General features: G+C 44.6%; 1 protein-coding gene across 6 annotated transcripts in view; it reads right to left on the bottom strand.

Moving 5' to 3' along the window:
* Nucleotides 1-14,000, bottom strand: part of LOC122939791 — a 106,388-nt gene extending 92,388 nt beyond the window's left edge. For all 6 annotated transcript variants that reach the window (XM_044295927.1, XM_044295965.1, XM_044295955.1 and 3 more), the window contains exons 1-3: nucleotides 13,853-14,000; nucleotides 1,119-1,270; nucleotides 635-788 (exon numbers count right to left, since the gene is read on the bottom strand). In XM_044295927.1, coding sequence (XP_044151862.1) covers nucleotides 635-788; nucleotides 1,119-1,241 — 277 coding nt within the window. In that variant the 5' untranslated portion in view covers nucleotides 1,242-1,270; nucleotides 13,853-14,000. The remainder of the gene's footprint in view (nucleotides 1-634; nucleotides 789-1,118; nucleotides 1,271-13,852) is intronic.
* Nucleotides 14,001-22,407: the final 8,407 nt, after the last annotated feature.

Raw genomic sequence — 22,407 nt, 5'->3', positions numbered from 1 at the left:
TTAGGGAAATGTTTTTTTACAGTACAAATTCAATTATGAAGTTATTGTGCGAAGTCTTGTGAGACTTCGCAAAGCAATAACTTCGGCTCATCGGAGCCAATACATTCTAAGGCCTCTTTCACACTACTGTATGTCTAGTGTTTAGCGGTCCGTTTTTCACTGATCCGTTGTTCCGTTTTTTTGTTTCCGTTTAGTTTTTCCGTATGGCATATGCAGTATACAGTAATTACACAGAAAAAATTGGGCTGGGCGTAACATTTTCAATAGATGGTTCCGCAAAAACGGAAACGAACGGATACGGAAGACATACGGATGCATTTCCGTATGTGTTCCATTTTTTTTGCTGACCCATTGACTTGAATTGAGCCACGGAATGTGATTTGCGGGCAATAATAGGACATATTCTATCTTTCAACGGAACAAAAAAACGCAAACTGAATGCATACGAGTACATTAGTTTTTTTTGCAGAACCATTGAAATGAATGGTTCCATATACGCTCGTGCTCCGTACAGTATTAGAGCAAAGTTTTATGCGAATCGACTTCGGATGTTTCATCCTAAGTTGATTAGCTCACCCCTAGCACCGATGACCTATCCTACGGAAGCACCCAGACAATAGATGACGTAACTTACCTGCATAAACAGGCTTTAGATCTGGATACTTTTTAAGGAAGGATTTTTGGAACAAGAACTCGAGGAAATTTTGTGCACTGATGTCCTTCTCCTCTATCCAGCACAGACATTCGTACACCACGCGATGGTCTTTCCTAGTGTCTCCCTGCAACTCCTGTGACAGAAGCAGATTATTCACCTGGTTGGGTCATACTTCCAATATAATACAAGTCCCGAATGGGCATCCCACTGAAAACAATGTAAGCTGTTGCAGTGATCAGCAGATATCACGTAGGGAAGCAGTGGACAGCCATCTACTGGGGAAAAGTAGTATTACAAGGAAAAAAGCAGCCAATGTGTAATCGTGTATTTTATGGTCATGAATTTCTATTCACTGACAATAAGCAGAGATCTTGAAAATGGTGAGAAGTATGGGAGGCTACAAAAAACTGAAAGGTCACTTTAACCAGGGTTTATAAATCTCCCCCCAAGCGGTCATCCTTACCAAGGCCTCTTCTTCAGACAGGATGCCGCCATCCTTCAGTTTGTTCAGAAAGTGACAGCTGTCAGTTATTGCTAAACAAATCGGGACCTTTGACTTGGTATAAAACCACTCGATGCCCGCCATGGTTACGCTGTCCTCATCCTTGGTGCATTCTGAGAAGAGAACAAGGTTAGTGTAGGAGCTGCCGACACAGATGGAAAGTTTTTTTATATTAAAAATATTTTAAAAAGGGAATCTGTGAGCAGTTTTTACCAAGCTAAACTGCTGATAGCACAAGTCCTGCACTGCAGTACAGTCAACAAGTCACTACTTAAAAAATAAATAAAATTTTTTAAATGTTTACCAAAACTCTTTGAAGACGAGAAACTGCAGGATAGACTGAAACATGGCTCAAGGAGACCACATACTTTAGAAAACATTCTGTCACTTAGTCTGTTACCTTCCGTCTCACATGCCGTACACCAACCCAGCTCCACCATATGGGTTTCTACACTGTAGATGTGGGTCACAACTATGCAAAGGTGCGAATAGTGTGTGTGGGGGGGTTCCCTCTGGTGAACAGGATAAGCGGACGCAGTATAGAGGCACCAACCAGTTTGTAAACCAAAAGTTCAGTATTTATTCACACGTTAGAAAGTTCACAGAACAAAAAAACCACTTTCAAGCAAAAAAAGTCACCTTGCAGTATTGGTGTCAGTTCACACCATGCATCCTGTTCTGCCAACAAGAGTCCATCAGCAGGCTTTAGTCAGTCTGTTTCCCCTCACATAGGTCTCAGCCCTCCACCTCGGCACAAGCCTCAGATCCCAATACAGAGATCCCCTCTGCTGATCCCAGCTGTCTTTTAAAGGCAGCTAGGTGTTAACAAAAACCCGGACTGGCACCTGCGATCCAGTCCGGTGTTTGACCTTACCTGACTGCTAATTAGCCCAGCAGCACACACTGGGAGGAAAATACCTTCCTCCACATACAACTCCCTTCACTGTGTCACAATAGTTACAACATTATCGATTACATTTATTGTAATTCAGAATAGGTAGTAGGCATCATCCAGTGTGCTCACTCAAAGTAACAAAATCTACCCAGGACACACATCCAAGAGACTCGCCCCCATTGCTCCTAGAGGCTAATTTGCATATATTAAAACATCATTTTTCTCAGCAGTGCAGACACATATGAACATGGGACCTTTTAAATGCTCGAACCTTGAGTCTCCTGGATGTGTGTCCTGGTTAGATTTGGTTACTTTGAGTGAGCACACTGGATGGAGCACTACTGTAGAGATATGTCAGGGTCTCTTCAAATACAAAATGGTGCCCAAAAAACATTTTAGCAAAATCTTCCTCCAAAATTCATATGGCGCTCCTTTCCTTCTGACCACTGCCACATACCAATAGAGCAGTTTACCGCCACATATGGGGTATTTATGTACAAACCGGATTCCCAAAAAGTTGGGACACTAAACAAATTGTGAATAAAAACTGAATGCAATGATGTGGAGATGGCAAATGTCAATATTTTATTTGTAATAGAACGTAGATGACAGATCAAACGTTTAATCTGAGTAAATGTATCATTTTAAAGGAAAAATACGTTGATTAAAATTTTCACGGTGTCAACAAATCCCAAAAAAGTTGGGACAAGTAGCAATAAGAGGCTGGAAAAAGTAAATTTGAGCATAACGAAGAGCTGGAAGACCAATTAACACTAATTAGGTCAATTGGCAACATGATTGGGTATAAAAAGAGCTTCTCAGAGTGGCAGTGTCTCTCAGAAGCCAAGATGGGTAGAGGATCACCAATTCCCACAATGTTGCGCAGAAAGATAGTGGAGCAATATCAGAAAGGTGTTACCCAGCGAAAAATTGCAAAGACTTTGCATCTATCATCATCAACTGTGCATAACATCATCCGAAGATTCAGAGAATCTGGAACCATCTCTGTGCGTAAGGGTCAAGGCCGTAAAACCATACTGGATGCCCGTGATCTCCGGGCCCTTAAACGACGCTGCACCACAAACCGTAATGCTACTGTAAGGCTGCGTTCACACGGGCGAGATTTCCGCGCGGGTGCAATGCAGTAGGTGAACGCATTGCACCTGCACTGAATCCTGACCCATTCATTTCAATGGGGCTGTGTACATGAGCGTTTTTTTTCATGCATCACTTCTGCAATGCTTTAAAATCGCAGCATGTTCTATATTCTGCGTTTTTCACGCAGCCCTGGCTCCATAGAAGTGAATGGGGCTGCGTGAATAACGCATTGCATCTGCAAGCAGGTGCGGGTACGATGCGTTTTTAACTGATGGTTGCTAGGAGATGTTGTTTGTAAACCTTCAGTTTTTTTATCACGCGCGTGAAAAACGCATCAAAACGCATTGCACCCGCGCGGAAAAAACTGAACAACTAAACGCAATTGCAGCCAAAACTGACTGAACTTGCTTGCAAAATGGTGCGAGTTTAACTGATCGCACCCTGAACGCATCCGGACCTAATCTGTCACGCTCGTGTGAACTCAGCCTAAAGGAAATCACAGCATGGGCTCAGGAATACTTCCAGAAACCATTGTCAAGTGAACACAATCCACCGCGCCATCCGCCATTGCCAGCTGAAACTCTACAGTGCAAAGAAGAAGCCATTTCTAAGCAAGATCCACAAGCTCAGGCGTTTTCACTGGGCCAGGGATAATTTAAAATGGAGTGTGGCAAAATGGAAGACTGTTCTGTGGTCAGACGAGTCACGATTCAAAGTTCTTTTTGGAAATCTGGGACGCCATGTCATCCGGACCAAAGAGGACAAGGACAACCCAAGTTGTTATCAACGCTCAGTTCAGAAGCCTGCATCTCTGATTGTATGGGGTTGCATGAGTGCGTGTGGCATGGGCAGCTTGCATGTCTGGAAAGGCACCATCAATGCAGAAAAATATATTCAGGTTCTAGAACAACATATGCTCCCATCCAGACGTCATCTCTTTCAGGGAAGACCCTGCATTTTTCAACAAGATCCCATGTTCGTGCTGCGGCCTGCAAAATGCAGGCCGCAATGCACGAGCACAGTCTGTGGGGCAGCCACAGCGGATCGCGGACCCATTCACTTTAATCCAGCCGTTCCGCAAAAAGATAGGACATGTTCTATCTTTTTGCGGAACGGAAGTACGGGATGAAACCTCACGGAAGCACTCCGTAGTGCTTCCGTAGGGTTCAGTTCCGTGCTTCCGTTCCACACCATTCTGCATCTCCGGATTTGCGGACCCATTGAAGTGAATGGGTCCACATCCGTGATGTGGAATGCCCACAGAACAGCACCCGTGTATTGCGGATCCGCAAATGCGGTCCGCAATACGGCAACGAGGCGCACACGTTCGTGTGCAAGAGGCCTAATACATATTGAGGTTTTTTTGCTGTGTTGCAATAAAAAAAAATTGATTAAAATGAAAAATCTGCATTAAAAAAAATGAAAATTTGAAATTTCGCCTCCGTTTTCCTTTAATTCTTGTGGAACACCTAAAGGGTTAACAAAGTTTGTAACAGTTTTTCGATAATTTGAGGGGTGTCGTTTCTAAAATGGGGTAATTTATGGGTGGTTTCCATTACGTAAGCTCCTCAAAATTCACTTTATATCGGAATTGGTGCTTAAAAATTGATTTGGGAAATTTTGCTGAAAATGTGAAAAATGGCTTCTAAACTTCTAAGCCTTTTAACATCCTAAAAATTTTTTTATGACATTTACAAGATTATGCCAACATAAAGTAGACATACGGGTAAAGATGACTGATAAATATTATATTTTTACTATCTGTCTTAAAAGTAGATAAATTGAAATGTAAAAAAATTGTGCATTTTTCCAAATTGTTTTGTAAATTTTTTTTTAAATGGCAAATGGCCTGGGCAGGAAGGTGAAAACTGGCCCGGGGTAGAAGGGGTAAATTATGCATCCAGTCGGGAGAGGCAGAATATTTCAAGTCTTAGGCTAGGTCTACACGACGACATTTGTCGCGCGACATTTTGTTGCACCAATGTCGCGCGACAATTTTTATAATGGACAGTCTATGGTGTCGCACTGCAACATGCGACATGCTGCAACTGCGACGCGACAGTCGCAGAAAATCCATTCAAGATGGATTTTTCTGCGACTGTCGCGTCGCAGTATGTCGCATGTTGCAGTGCGACACCATAGACTGCCATTATAAAAATTGTCGCGCGACATTGGTGCAACAAAATGTTGCGCGACAACTGTTGCGCCCTATCTGTCGCGCGACAAATGTCGTCGTGTAGACCTAGCCTAACTCAGCATTTCATTACATGTCTCAACAGATCAGTAACTCACTTCAAGTGTTAGGCCTCTTGCACACGACAGTATGTATTTTGCGGTCAACAAAAAACGGATCCGCAAACAAAAATACGAATGAAGTCTGTGTGCATTCCGTATTTTGCGGAACAGAACAGCTGGCCCATAATAAAACAGTACTATACTTGTCGGTAATGCAGACATTAATAGGACATGTTCTATTTTTTTTGCGGAACGGACATAAAGAAACTGAATGCACACAGAGTATCTTTAGTTTTTTTTGCAGACCCATTGAAATAAATAGTTCTGTATACGGTCCGCAAAAAAGACGGAAAAGACACGGAAAGAAAATACGTTCATGTGCAAGAGGCCTAAGAAAGTCAATTCGCAGAGGTGATCTAATAAGAACCCGCCGAGATAGGGAGGCATTTTGGATTTTCCACAGCAGAATTCTTCAAAGTTTAAATTTGAGACAAGATATTATGTTCTATAATTGAGATTGGGTATTCTCATTTTCCTTTAAATAAGGGGTGACTTATTGTGAGGCATTTATGCATGAATCATAGGAGCAAATCTACACCTAGGTTGTCTTTGGGAGTTGCTACATGGCTTGATTCAGCTGGATTTTTTTTAGAACGTTTTTCATTCCAATGTGTACCTGTTATACAGAAATCGAAACCGTCGTCACCCCAGCATTATCCATATCCCTTATAAACATTAATATTTTATATTACTATAATTATCTCAATATTATTTGCATTTAAATACGCGGTGAAGGGGTTAACAGTTAAGGGCCCACAATTGCTAGACCTGTAAACACATCCTTAAAGGGGTTGTCTCATCGTGGACAATGGGGGCATTTGGCTAGGATATTGTCTTATAGGTGCAGGTCCCACCGCTGGGACCCGCAGCTATACCGAGAACGGAGCCCCGCAAGTGAAGCCCCTCATTTTCACTGGCTCGGCTATTTCCGTCGGCCCCATAGAAATGAATGGGAGCAGGGGCCGTGGAACCCACACCTATAAGACAATGGGGGCATATCCAGCGATATTCCCCCATTGTCCATGATGAGAGAACCCCTTTAATAGATGCCAGTAATGGACGTATCCTTTATATCTGGACTTTTTTTACTGCTATTACTAGGAACACATACTGTGTTCAGAATGCGTAAGCCGGATTTACACTTCACTATGTTTTTGTGGACTTTAAAGAGACGCAAATAAAATTTAAAACTGCCTTTTATCAGGTGCCGAATTGAATTGCACTTTTTGTACTGGTGGCTTGGAGTTGAGGAGGAACCATGTATTGGATACAAGGAGTCAATGGGAAGTAGGCCTCTTTTGCCCATTGTGCTGACAGCACTAGGTAGGTACTGTTAAGAGCAGGACAAACATACCTTTAGTGAGGCTTTTACTATCAGGATTTTTGTGAATATGAACTTTCAGGATACATTAACACGACGGACTACGGACACAATGTGAGTTTTTCATGACCATTTTGCATCAGTGTGGGAATCCATTTCCTGATTTGACACCCTATCATATGGTACATAAAACTTAAAGGCTATAAACACTTTTGGGGGGAATTTTTTATTATTGCATTGTACTCATTTTGAGCTAAAATAATTTTTTTCAGTTGGTCTTTATTAAAACTTTTGAGCACCTTTCCCTGTATAGCCTTGAGATTCTCTAGTACTCCAGGCTCTGTATTTTAACTGTTTCCGTCAGGCAGCTCAGCTGACGGCTCCTTATCTCGGACCTTATAAACACTCATTATAGCTCAATCCTTATCTTACCGATAACAATGTGGCTTAAATAAGTAGAGTAAATAAGTAGGATTCAGTTAACACTTTGTGACAGAACGGTTCAATATTTTTTTTAATAAAGACCAAAGTACAGGTTAAAGGGAAACGTGCTTCTGGATGCTCAACATGTGGAGTCTTCACCATCCTTCTCCTCCCAGAGGATTATTATTATTATTTTAGCATTTATCAAACTGGTGTAAAGTAGAACTGGCTTAGTTCCCCATAGCAACCCGATTCCAACTTTCATTTTTCACAGCTCCTTTGGAAAATGAAAGGTGGAATCTGATTGGCTGCTATGGTCAACAGAGCTAGTTCTACTTTACACCAGTTTGTTAAATGGCCACAGACAGTTAGGTTAATCTTTGTTCTGTACGTTACCAGAATGTATTTTGAACAAAACAATTCAGATGCAGTTGAAGTTCAGACTTTCAGCTTTAATTCAGTGGGTTGAACAAAATGATTGGATAGAAATGTGAGGAACTAAAGCATTTTTTAAACTCAATCCCTTCATATCAAAAGTAATTAGACAAATTAAATAATTGTAAATAAAATGTTACATTTCTAATACTTGGTTGAAAACCCTTTGTTGGCAATGACTGCCTGAAGTCTTGAACTTATGGACATCACCAGCGCTGGCCAATCGTAGCGCACAGCTCATAGCCTGGGAGTCCAAGGCTATGAGCTGTGCGCTACGATTGGCCAGCGCTGCAGCAAGGGACAACGCTAATACAAAAACTCCACCCAGTACAACAGAGGGAGCTGCAGACACCGGAGCCTATACCGGGCGAACGGAGCGGCGCCCAGACATACTGGTAAATGCAGGGGGGACCCCTGGGCGCCGCTCTGCTCACAGATATAGTTAGTTTTTCGTTTTTAAACTAGTGAAAGGTCCTCTTTAATGTCATCTGTCCAAAGAATGTTCTTCCAGAAGTGTGCTGTTTTTTAGGCAAAGTCCAATCTCGCCTTCTTATTCTTGAGGCTTATGAGTGGCTTGCATCGTGCAGTGAACCCTCTGCAGTTACTTACATGCAGGCTTCTCTTTATGGTAGATTTGGATATTGATATGCCTATATCCTGGAGAGTGTTGGTTGGCTGTTGTGAAGGGGTTTCTCTTCACCATGGTAATTATTCTGTGATCATCCACCACTGTTGTCTTCTGTGGGTGTCCAGGTCTTTTTGCATTGTTGAGGTCACCAGTGCTTTATTTCTTTCTATCTTAGGATGTACCAAACCGTAGATTTTGCCGCTCCTAATAGTGCAGCAATTTCTCTGATTTTTTTTTCTGTTTTCGCAGATGAAGGATGGCTTGTTTCACCTTCACGGAGAACTCCTTTGACCGTATGTTTACTTCTCAGCAAAATCTTCAAAATGCAAGCACCACACCTCAAATCAACTCCAGGCCTTTTATGTGCTTAAGGCCGAATACACACGGCCGTGTTCCGCGGCCGAGAGCGGTCCGTCGTAACACGTCCTGGATTCCTGTTCAGAGCAGGAGCGCACGGCGTCATTGGTTGCTATGACGCCGTGCGCTTCATGCCTCCGCTGCTGTACAGTAATACACTATATTATTGTACAGCAGCGGAGGCATGAAGCGCACGGCGTCATAGCAACCAATGACGCCGTGCGCTCCTGCTCTGAACAGGAATCCAGGCCGAGTTTCCACGGACCGCTCTCGGCCGTGTCCATTCGGCCTAATTCAGAATAAAATAATGCAGGAATTGCCCACACCTGCCAATGAAACAGCCTTTAAGTCAATTGTCCAATTACCTTTGGTCTCTATAAAAACAGAGTGCCACATGTAAAGGAGCTAAAACTCCTAAACTCTTCATCCAATTTTAATGTGGATACCCTCAAATGAAAGCTAAAAGTCTGGACTTTATGTCCATTATATAACTATAACTTTTATATTTTTTAGTAAACAGGTAATACAAAAGATTGTGTCAGTGTACAAATATATATGGACCTAACTGTGTATATATCGCCCCTCCTGTCTATAACTGTACAGTATATTGTGACACAGTCAGAGGTTTTGTCTGGCAAGGCAGGCATTTTCCTCGCAGCATGTGCTGCTGGGCTGATTTACAGCCAGGTGAGGTCAAATACTGGACCGGATTTCAAGTGCCGGTCCGGGTTTTGGCAGCACCTGGCTATCCTTAAATAGGCAGCTGGGCTCAGAAGCCAGGTCTCTGTGTCGGGATCTGGGAGCCTTGTGTCTGGATGAAGGCTTGCTACCCGTTTGGCATGAAAACAGGTTGGTGCTGCTATCAGCAAGGACTCTTTGAGGCAGAATTGCCGCATGGTGTGAATTAACACCAACACCGCAAGGTGACTGACTGAATATGACTGCTTGTTTTGTCACTTGCCTAAAGTGTGAATAAAACACTGAACTGTTTGATCTAAAGAACTTATTGCTGCCTCTATACTGCGTCCGCTAATCCTGTCTAACAGAGCGAAACCTCACAATCTATATATCACCTCTCATGTTTATAACTGTACAGTATATATATATATATATATATATATATACACACACACACAGTACAGACCAAAAGTTTGGACACACCTTCTCATTCAAAGAGTTTTCTTTATTTATGCGGTGGAACAGAAGGAGATGGCGTCTCCTTCTGTTCCACCGCATGTAACCACAGCAAGGTAGTTTATTATATAGGACTTATATTGCACTTTGCACTTTATTCTATGCACTTTTATGTACTAAATATGGTGATGAGAAAGCATGATTGAAGAAGCACTGTGAGTCGTCTCCGTCTATGCACATAGAGATAAGGAATGAATTGTAACATGCCTTAAATATGGGAGTGCACTGATTTTGTATTGGTTGATGATTAATTGGTTACAATGTGATGATGTACTTATACTAGCACACATGCACTTTATGTTCACCTGACTTGAGAAAGGTTCTGTGAGAGAACCGAAACGTTGTCTTATTTTTGACATGTGTGAATAAAACTACACATTTTTTATACTTCAAGGAGTGCTGCAGATTTTCTTTGATTATATATATATATATATATACACACATATACATACACACATATATATACATACACACATATACATACACACATATATAATTTTATGGTTCCATGTTCATATGTGTCCACATTGCTGAGAAAAATGATGTTTTAATATATGCAAATGAGTCTCTAGGAGCAACGGGGACGTTACTGTTACTCCTACAGGCTCTGTTCTCTATGCAACTGCAATATGGTGGTATTATTTGAGCCCTTTATATGAGTAATATTTGAGCACTGTATGGTGGCATTTAAAGAGGACATTTCATGGGTTTAGACATTATAAAATAACTTGCAGGTTATGTAGGGCATAGTGCAGGGATGTAATATTGCTTACTAGTTTGTCTGGGCGCCGCCCGCTAACTTTTCCTGCCCTGTATGCTAATGAATAGCATCAGTACAGGGAGGAGTGGACTGCCCTGTTTCTCAGTGGGCGTCTCCTTCTCCCTGGCTGTAGCGCTGTCCAATCACTGCGCAGAGCGTCACAGCCAGGGAGAAAACAAAAACAAAAAAAACCCTCACCTTCTCCCTGGCTGTGACGCTCTCCACTATATGTTGTACTGTTTGTGCAATGTATGGTGTTGAACTCTGTGTGTGTGTGGGGTGTGGGGGGTGATTTGAGCACTTAACAATGGTATAATTCGAGCACTGTATGGTGGTATTATTTGATCACTGTTTTGCCGATCAGCTGTTTGCGAAGGCATCAGCGCTTACAGTAGCCTCATGTTTCCAGCAGGCCACCTGACATAGCCGTGACGTCACTGGGCCTGCGGGAAGCAGCGAGAAAGTCACTGTGCTACTGTGAGCGCCGCTGCCTCCTCAAACAGCTGATCAGCGGGGGTCCCAGGTGTCAGACCCCTGTTGATCAGATGCTGATGACCTATGCAGAGGATAGATCATCAGTAAGAAGCGGCACCATCTGAGCACTCTACGGCCGCACCATCTGAGCACTCTACGGCCGCACCATCTGAGCACTCTACGGCCGCACCATCTGAGCACTCTACGGCCGCACCATCTGAGCACTCTACGGCCGCACCATCTGAGCACTCTACGGCCGCACCATCTGAGCACTCTACGGCCGCACCATCTGAGCACTCTACGGCCGCACCATCTGAGCACGGATCCGTCACCCATTGACTTTCAATGTAAAGTCTGAACGGATCCGCTCAGGCTACTTTCACACTTAGAAATTTTTCTAAGTTATAATGCAGACGGATCCGTTCTGAACAGAGCCTCCGTCTGCATTAATATGAGCAGATCCGTTCAGAACTGATCCGCTCGAACGCTAGTGTGAAAGTAGCCTTAGCATGTCTCTTATTTTAAGCCATTTTTCCTAAATGGGGTCCTTAGAGTCATTTTGCCAGTGGGCTCTCTGGAGACCTTGAATGCAAATGTTTAGTCACAGAAGACGTGGTCGTCGCATGACATCAACTCCATATTCATCTGGAGATTAAGTTCAGTCCAAGCAAGCAGCAGGGTTCCCGGATGGCACTGGAGTATTATTTTTACATTTTCCTTTGGAGACCCCAAATCCTGAGAAAGGTGTTACCCAGCCCTCATTGTTTGCCTGCTCTCCATCGGTATGAGGAAGGAACGGAATGCATTCTGGCGCACTCCGTTCTGTTCAGTTATGTTTTGTCTCCATTGACAATGAATGGGGATAAAACGGAAGCATTTTTTTCCCGATATTGAGACCCTATGACTGATCTCAATACCGGAAGACAGTAACGCTAGTGTGAAAGTAGCCTTATGCCAAGTTCACACCTGCGTTTTCCTCTGCATGCACCACTTTTTTGTCAGGTTGAAGGCCGGCATGCCATAAAGCTGCTGGATCCCCGCCAGATCCCATTATAGTCAAAAGGAACCGGAAGTGAACGTCAGTAGGCTGGATCCAGTGAACTTCACGGGCTGTTCCTGTGCCGGAACAGACTGACGGATTTGTAAACGTAGATGACACAACATCTGCATGGAGTTTGTATGTTCTCCCTGTGTTTGCGTGGGTTTCCTCCCACACTCCAAAGACATAGGCTACATGCACACGAACGTTGTTTCAGTGTCCGTTCCGTTTTTTTGTATGCGGACCCATTCGTTTCAATGGGTCCGCAAAAAACATACGGTCGTGTGCATGTAGCCATACTGATAGGGACCTTAGATTATGAGCCCCACTGGGGACAGTGTGATGCGGAATATATAAGCGAGTAAAGTAAATTTACTAGGCGAATAGCAGTACATCCGATTTAACAAATGTAACTCTTTCACTCGAATAGGGGTGCAACAAGTCTTGACAAATGTCTTCTACTAAGAGGTTTCTGGTTTATCAACATTTTATACATTTGGCTTAAGTTACGGCAACGTTGACTCCAGCTGGCGGGAAGTGGGCGAGGTGGGCGAGGGTAACTAGTGCCACTGCAAAAAGTTCACTCTAGGACAGGGGGCGTAAAGGAAAAAAAGGTGTAAAAAAGTTTGAGTTGTAATGTATTAGGCCTTTTGCACACAAACGTTGTGAGCCCGTGGCCGTATTGCGGCCCGCATACAGCTGGTCCGCACCAGCCCGTGTGCACACCGCATCATTGATGTGGACCCATTCACTTGAATGGGTTCGCAATCACGGACATGCGGAACGGGAGCATGGATCGGAACCCCACAGAAGCACTACGGCGCGCTTCCGTGGAGTTTCTGTCTGTGCCCCCACACCGCAAAAAAAAAAAAAAAAAAGAACTTGTTCTATTTTATTTATTTTCTTGTGGTGCGGACGGATCACGGACCCATTCAAGTTGAATGGCTCTCAATCCGTCCCGGCCGCCACCCGTGCATTGGGGACGGATGCGCAAGGTTCGTGTGCAAAAGGCCTTAGGCTACATGGTGACATGCGTCACACAAAAGCTGCGCAAATTTTTTTATAAAGCTAGTCAATGGTGTCGCTCTGCAACTGTGACACGACTTTCGCAAAAAAAAAAAAATCCATCCAATTTGCGTTGCAGTGCGACACCATTGACAATCGGCATAAAAAAAACATTGCGTGACATTACATAGACACATGCACAACAATGTAGTTGTACCCTTTTGGCGCGTGATACATATTGCCATGTAGCCCTAGCCTTAAGACGCGACTTTTTGAAGACTTCTTTTTGTGACAAAGTTGCAAAATGTCCCATGCCATTTGTTACACAAAATCCTTACTAAACTCTAATCCTATTTATTACAAAGGTTCCGTCAATTTGCACTTTTTACAAACAATAAATAAACAAAACAGTCGCAATGATAAATCCGGCTAAACATTTTAGCTCCGCCAACAAAACATCTGTCCGCCTCTTATAAAATGCCAACTCCCGGGCTCGGTGCAAACCACCCTCAACATGGCGCACACGTCTCCTCCGGTGCATTCGATACATTACCCCGCTGCAGCAGCATTTCTAGACAAAAGTGCTAGGTCGAAACGTGCAACATTTACTACATTTGACAAAAAGTTTGTCAACAAGCAAAACTGACTTCAAACTTCACGTTTCATTTCTTCGCTGTTTTTAAGAGATTGACTTGCTGTCAGTGAATGGGAACACTCGTGCATACAGATATATCCAGTCTAGGCAGAGCAGTGTATACAGCGTATACTTACCTCCAGGGACCAGAGAGCCTTCATGTGCCTGCAGGAGGAAGTGGAATGCAGTCCTGTGACCCCCGGAACCAGTCTCTGCTTTCTCTTCCGGCTGCTTTATTGTGTATCTCTGTGTCTGGCTTCAGCCCCTGTGCACACAGACTGCCGACCTCCTGTCTATGGATAGAGGCACAGGAAGGGTGTGAATACTAATGAGCAGCAGGGGGTGGAAGCTGACCGCACAAGGCAGAGCACGCCCTCCTGCCTGCAGAAGCCTGACTGTGCAGCCGTACCCTTAGGCTGAATGCGCCCCATCAGGATTGTGTGCGGGTTTTATACGATTATTTGCATGTGGAAAATCCGCACGGTAGGTCATGTACATTGTATTCTATGAGAATATGAAATTCTCATGCACACAATGCAGATTCTTTTCAACATGTGGTGTGGATTTAAAATCCTCAGCATGTCAATTTATTTTATTTTTCCTGACCAGATTTTCTCCATTCACTTCAATGGGGAGAGTAAAATCTGCATGCGGAAAATCCGTACCAAATCCGCATGTAAATACGCACCAATTGATGCGGATTGGCCCTGCGAACACCTGTGGATTTAAGTGCGGATTGCCCGCATGTATAAATACTGAACGTGTGCATTCACCCTTAGGCTATGGCTACATGGCGACATTTCATGTAATGGCGTCGCAATGCAAATCCAAGTCTGATTTTATTTTGCGACTATCGCATGATGATACCATTGCAATGCATTATATGAAATCTTGCACAACAAATGTCGCCATACCCTTTGGTGTCGCACAACTGTTCTGTGACTTGCTGTTGTGCGACACATGTCACCATGTAGCCTTACCCTTAGGGCGCGTTCACACAAACGTTTTGTGCTTTCCGTATACGGAACCATTCATTTCAATGGTTCCGCAAAATAAAAAACGGAATGTACTCCATATGCATTCCGTTTCTGTACTTCCGTTTTTATGTCCTATTATTGCCCGCAAATCACGTTCCGTGGCTCCATTCAAGTCAATGGTTCTGCAAAAAATAACGGAACACATATGGAATGTACTCGGTATGTCTTTCGTATCCGTTCCGTTTTTGCAGAACCATCTATTGAAAATGTTATGCCCAGCCCAATTTTTTCTATGTAACTACTGTATACTGTATGCCAGACAGAAAAACGTAACCCGGAAACACTACTGAACACAGCCGTTGCCATTTTTGCAGTCTGTAAATTGCGAATCTGAAAAACACGAATACCGGCAGCGTGCATTCCGCATTTTGTGGATTGGTACGTCCTGCCCTCTATAGAACTGTCCTACTGACAAGAATATGACGTACAAATTTTTTTCGGGCCCGCGAAACAGAGATACGGATCCAGGATCCCCGCCGATCAGCTGTTTGAAGAGAATACTACAGAGCCATTCTATAGAAGTGAATAGGGAAGCCATACTTGTAATTACATCTGCTCACCACTGCAACTGCTGAGGCGAGCAGGTAAACAGAGCAGAAAAGGCATGCCGCGGTGTGCTACGTCCACGCTTGGCCTTTTCAGAAGTTGGGAGGTATGTATTGATTTTCCAGGTAATGTCCTATACTGATAAAACTGACAACATATTCCATATTCTGTACAATGCTGCCATCTGCTGGCCAAACATAATAATTACAGGCCTATGCCAGCCACTATATGGAGTAGATTTGTTTCTGGCCAGGCCAGAGATGAGGGGTCTCTTCATAAATTAGATGCATCCCACTCCAGCACACAGAAGAGCCAGACTGACACAGGGGGTTATACTTCCTCATTACTTGTAAATGACTGACTTTCAGGGGTTACCCATTTAACCACTTCATTACCAGAGTGTTTATCCCCCTTTCTTACCAGGCCAATGTTTCAGTTGTAGCAATCTGATTCCTTTCTGAGCCACCCTACATGTATTTGATATTATTTTTCACTGGACACTTTACACCTTTCTTTTGTGCCATTAGATGATGGATATAGTATTAAAAAAAAAATATTTAAAGCGGGTGTCCGAGTTTTTTTTTATTCTTTCAATGTTTCTAACTAGGCAAATGTAACAGCTTTCCAATGAACTCACTATCTCCAGGGGCTGCTTTCTCAGATTCCACTGAGGGTCACATGACCTGTGATGTCAGCTTCTCTCCCTGCTCTGATAATGTTTGGTGCACAAGCCTGAGAGATCTGTACAGGAGAGGTCACTGTGCTGGCCACGCCCCCCTGCACTGCCAGCTGCTGCTTATTGCTCTCTCCCGGGATTCTTAACCCCTTCAGCTGCACAGACTCAGGGCTGAAGTGTTTACTGTGTAGCTGCAGGCAGTGAGGAGACAAATGCTGGGCAGAGAAGTTCTGCAGAGCATTGCAGGTAGGGGCAAGATCCTGTGTGTACTAGCAGTGTCATTATACAGCTGGGATTTGTAGTACTACACATACAACATGCTGCTGAGTCTCCCAGCAGGCAGACAAGTCACTCAGGGTAGCTCTTGTATTCACTCCCTTAGCAGTGTCATTATACAGCTGGGACTTGTAGTCCTTCACATACAACATGCTGCAGAGTCTCCCAGCAGGCAGACATGTCACTCAGGGCAGCTCTTGTATTCACTCCCTTAGCAGTGTCATTATACAGCTGGGACTTGTAGTCCTTCACATATAACATGCTGCAGAGTCTCCCAGCAGGCAGACATGTCACTCAGGGCAGCTCTTGTATTCACTCCCTTAGCAGTGTCATTATACAGCTGGGACTTGTAGTCCTACACATACAACATGCTGCAGAGTCTCCCAGCAGGCAAACATGTCACTCAGGGCAGCTCTTGTATTCACTCCTTTAGCAGTGTCATTATACAGCTGGGATTTGTAGTCCTACACATACAACATGCTGCTGAGTCTCCCAGCACTCAGGGCAGCTCTTGTATTCACTCCCTTAGCAGTGTCATTATACAGCTGGGACTTGTAGTCCTTCACATACAACATGCGGCAGTCTCCCAGCACTCAGGGCAGCTCTTGTATTCACTCCCTTAGCAGAGCAGGGGCAGAGATTGTTTCTATTGCATGTAAACAAAGGGCCAGAAAAGAACCAGGGAAAGGAGGAAATAGATTTTTTTTTGCCTAAGGGTACATTCACACATCCGCAATGTGTTTTGCAGATCCGCAAAACACGGATAGCAGCAATGTGCGTTCCGCATTTTACGGACCACACATTGCCGACACTATAGAATATGCCTATTCTTGACCGCAATTGCGGACAAGAATAGGACATGTTCTATTTTTTTCGGGAACGGAATTGCGGACATCGTGCTGCCCCATAGGAATGAATGGGTCCGCAATTCCGTTCTGCAAAATGCAGAACGAAATTGCGAGTGTGTGAATGGCCCCTAAAACTTGCTTAGTTATATATCGCTGACCATCAGATTTAGGCTCCATTCACACACCCGCATTTTGCAGAACGGAATTGCGGACCCATACATTTCTATGGGGCCGCGCGATGTGCGGCCCCGATCCGGAATTGCGGACCCACACTTCCGTGTCCACAATTCCGATCCTGAAAAAAATAGAACATGTCCTATTCTTGTCCGCAAAACACACACGGATGTGTGAATGGACCCTTACAGTGTTATATCTTTTTTTCCCATAACTCGGACAACCCCTTTAACCACTTCAACCCCGCTAGCTAAAACCCCCTTCATGACCAGGCCACTTTTTACACTTCTGCACTACACTACTTTCACCGTTTATCGCTCGGTCATGCAACTTACCACCCAAATGAATTTTACCTCCTTTTCTTCTCACTAATGGAGCTTTCATTTGGTGGTATTTCATTGCGGCTGACATTTTTACTTTTTTTGTTATTAATCAAAATGTAACGATTTCTTTGCAAAAAAATGACATTTTTCACTTTCAGCTATAAAATTTTGCAAAAAAAACGACATCCATATATAAATTTTTCGCTAAATTTATAGTTCTACATGTCTTTGATAAAAAAAAATGTTTGGGCAAAAAAAAAATGGTTTGGGTAAAAGTTATAGCGTTTACAAACTATGGTACAAAAATGTGAATTTCCGCTTTTTGAAGCAGCTCTGACTTTCTGAGCACCTGTCATGTTTCCTGAGGTTCTACAATGCCCAGACAGTAGAAAACCCCCACAAATGACCCCATTTCGGAAAGTAGACACCCTAAGGTATTCGCTGATGGGCATAGTGAGTTCATAGAACTTTTTATTTTTTGTCACAAGTTAGCGGAAAATGATGATTATTTTTTTTTTATTTTTTTTTCTTACAAAGTCTCATATTCCACTAACTTGCGACAAAAAATAAAAAAATCTAGGAACTCGCCATGCCCCTCACGGAATACCTTGGGGTGTCTTCTTTCCAAAATGGGGTCACTTGTGGCGTAGTTTACTGCCCTGGCAATTTAGGGGCCCATATGTGTGAGAAGTACTTTGCAATCAAAATCTGTAAAAAATGACCGGTGAAATCCGAAAGGAATGGGAACCCTCATCTGATGAATCTAGCGGGTCAGAATACGAACCTGTAGAAAGCAGTGGCTCTCTGACCCAAAGTTCGGACGAGGAGGCCTTATTCCACTCCTGCTACAGACACGATATCTTTTTCGGGGTGACGGTTGGGTTGAGGTACCAGGAACGACATTGGGGAAATGTCGCTCGTGTAGACGGCTAACTACACTGGTGGATGGGGCCACGGAACCTCCTGGGTACAGGAGGTTCTCGATGATCTCTTCCTGAAATTTGAGGAAGGATCCAGTTCTCCCAGCCTTACTGTAGAGAACAAAACTATTATACAGAGCCAATTGAATTAAATATACAGACACCTTCTTATACCAGCGTCTGGTTCTGCGGGAAACTAAATACGGAGACAACATCTGGTCATTGAAGTCCACCCCTCCCATGTGGAGGTTATAGTCGTGGACTGAGAGGGGCTTTTCAATGACACGGGTTGCTCGCTCAATTTGTATTGTCGTGTCTGCGTGAATGGAGGAGAGCATGTAAACGTCACGCTTGTCTCTCCATTTCACCGCGAGCAGTTCTTCGTTACACAGTGCGGCCCTCTGCCCCCTTGCAAGACGGGTGCTAACGAGCCGTTGGGGGAAGCCCGCGCGACTAGTTTGCGCGGTACCACAGGCGCCAATCCGTTCTAGAAACAAATGCCTAAAGAGGGCCACACTTGTGTAAAAATTGTCCACATAAAGATGGCACCCCTTGCCGAATAAGGGTGACACCAAGTCCCAAACTGTCTTCCCACTGCTCCCCAGGTAGTCAGGGCAACCGACCGGCTCCAGGGTCTGATCTTTTCCCTCATAGATCCGAAATTTGTGGGTATAGCCTGTGGCCCTTTCACAGAGCTTATACAATTTGACCCCATACCGGGCGCGCTTGCTTGGGATGTATTGTTTGAAGCCAAGGCGCCCGGTAAAATGTATCAGGGACTCGTCTACGCAGATGTTTTGCTCATGGGGTATAAATATCTGCAAATTTCTGGTTGAAATGGTCTATGAGGGGCTGAATTTTGTGGAGTCGGTCAAAAGCAGGGTGGCCTCTGGGACGGGAGGCGGTGTTGTCGCTAAAGTGCAGGAAACGCAGGATGGTCTCAAATCGTGTCCTGGACATAGCAGCAGAGAACATGGGCATGTGATGAATTGGGTTTGTGGACCAATATGACCGCAATTCATGCTTTTTAGTTAGACCCATGTTGAGGAGGAGGCCCAGAAAAATTTTAATTTCGGAAACTTGGACTGGTTTCCACCGTAAAGGCTGGGCATAAAAGCTTCCCGGGTTAGCGGTGATAAATTGTGTGGCATACCTGTTTGTCTCTGCCACAACTAAGTCTAAGAGCTCCGCAGTCAAGAACAGCTCAAAAAATCCCAGGGCCGAACCGATCTGAGCCGTCTCAACCCGAACTCCAGACTGGGCAGTGAAAGGGAAAACTACAGGTGCGGCTGAAGTTGGGGACTGCCAATCAGGGTTTGCCAGCACCTCTGGGATTCTAGGGGCTCTACGGGCACGTCTTTGCGGTGGCTGCGACGGGGTCACTACTGCACGTGCCACCGTACCAGCTTCAACTGCCCTTCTGGTGCTCGCTACTTCACCAGGTTGTACGGCAGTGCTGGTACTAGGTCCAGGGAGGGCTGGGCTGCTGGTGTATGCCTCACCACGTAATCCGACAGCACCAGCCCCACTCTGCTGCTCTTGAAGCGGATCCTGCGCAACCTGCGGTCTAGCGACACGGGGCCGGGTACGCCTGGTGCTATCAGGGACCTCAGCCTCCTCGTCCGAACTTTGGGTCAGAGAGCCACTGCTTTCTACAGGTTCGTATTCTGACCCGCTAGATTCATCAGATGAGGGTTCCCACTCCTCATCCGACTGGGTCAGAAGCCTGTAGGCCTCTTCAGAGGAATACCCCCTGTTTGACATGTGGGCAACTAAATTTAGGGGTATTCCCTGAGACTACCCAAGAAAAAAAAGCAAGCCTGTCTTACAAAGGGGAGGCTAGCGAAGTACCGGAGGCCGCTGCGGTTGATAAAAAATATCAAAACTGATTTTTTTATCGCCGCAGTGCGTGTAAAGTGAATGTGCAGCGATCAAAAAAAAAATTTTTTTTGCCACTGCGGTGGGGCGGGTGTGGGCGAACGCACGTGTGGGCGACCGATCAGGCCTGATCGGGCAAACACTGCGTTTTGGGTGGAGGGAGAACTAAAGTGCCACTAATACTATTATAGATCTGACCGTGATCAGTTTTGATCCCTTCCAGATACTATAAAAGTACAAATGCTGATTAGCGATACGCTAATCAGCGAATAACGGACTGCGGTGCGGTGGGCTGGGCGCTAACTGATCCCTAAACTACCTAACCAAGGGGCCTAAACTATACCTAAAACCTAACGGTCAATACCAGTGAAAAAAAAAGTGACAGTTTGCACTGATCACTTTTTTCCTTTCACTAGTGATTGACAGGGGCGATCAAAGGGGTGATCAAAGGGTTAATTGGGGTTCAGGGGGCTAAGTGTGTAGTGTTTGGTGTACTCACTGTGAAGCCTGCTCCTCTGCTGGATCCAACCGACGAAAAGAACCAGCAGAGGAGCAGGCAGCCATATAACAGATCATATTTACTAATATGATCTGATATATGGCTCTGTGATTGGCTTTTTTGAAAATCATCAGCTTGCCAGCCGCGATCATTGGCTGGCAAGCTGATGACGAATTACTCCTCGACGAAATGCCGGCCCGAACTGCGCATGCGATGCCGCCTCCGGACCGCACATCTGCGTTAGGCGGTCCGGAGGCGGTTAAGGAAAAACTTAAAATTATGAAAAATATATAATATTTTTCCTTTCTTATCAATTTTTTTTTTCTACTACAAAAAGGTTTCCAGGCCAAACATTTCTAAAACCATTACCGTATGCTTGTACCGTGAACATGGACGCTATTCCTGTAAGTTATCTAATGGCTGGGCCGCCACAAGACCTCAAAAGACTGGAGCGCATTTTGGATTTTGGCGGCTTATTTTTCTATTGCTGGTTCTATGGCACACTGCTGCCAGAAATTATATTGTACAGCGCCAAAACATTACAAGCCCCTTCAAAATGACTTTTTATGTTGTTCTCCTAAGGGATTGTTCACACGACCGTGGTTTTGTTCCGCAATTTTTGCGGCTCGGATGCGGACACATTCACTTAAATGGGGCCGCAAAAGATGGGGTGTGCTGTCCGCATCTGTTGCTCCGTTCTGTGGCCCGGGACAAGAATAGGCATTTCTATAATGGGCCTCCTGTTCCATTCCGAAAATTGTGGAAGGCACACCAGCGGCATCTGTGTTTTGCAGATCCGCAAAAAACGCTAGTGTGAAAGTAGCCTTACCCGATGCTTTAGTACGTCGGGTTACAGATCGGATCCCACCGCTGAATGTATAAAGTTGTGCAGCGGTAGGCGAGTGGTTAAATATTAAAGAGCACCTTTCACCGCTCCTGACATGTCTGTTTTGATAGCTTCATGCATTCCCCGTGTAGTAACAATTCTGGAGCATCTATTCTTATGTCTGTATGCTGTGCCATTCCTTTATTATTTCTACTAGAAGTTATGAATGAATTGCTAGCAGTCTGCAGCAAGGGGACAGAGGGGAGGTAACCAGTTGGGGGCAATTTGCGGAACGGAACGGGCGGCCATTGATATAACTGCCTATTCTTGTCCGTTTTGTGGACAAGAATAGGACATGTTGTTTTTTTTTTTGCGTGGCCGCGGAACGGAGCAACGGATGCGGACAGCACACGGAGTGCTGTCCGCATCTTTTGCGGCCCCATTGAAGTGAATGGGTCCGCATCCGAGCCGCCAAAATGGCGGCTCGGATGCGGACCCAAACAACAGTCGTGTGCATGAGGCCTAAGGCTATATGCTCACAACCGTTGTGTGTTTTGCGATCCGCGGAATGGCACGGACAGCCATTGATATAACTGTCTATTCTTGTCCGAAAAACTGACAAGAATAGGACAGGTTATATTTTTTTTGCAGACCACGGAACGGAGCAACGGATGCGGACAGTACACGGA

Source organism: Bufo gargarizans, chromosome 1, assembly GCF_014858855.1.
Source record: "Bufo gargarizans isolate SCDJY-AF-19 chromosome 1, ASM1485885v1, whole genome shotgun sequence".
Lineage (NCBI taxonomy): Eukaryota > Metazoa > Chordata > Amphibia > Anura > Bufonidae > Bufo > Bufo gargarizans.
This window is presented reverse-complemented; position numbering and strand designations above follow the sequence as displayed.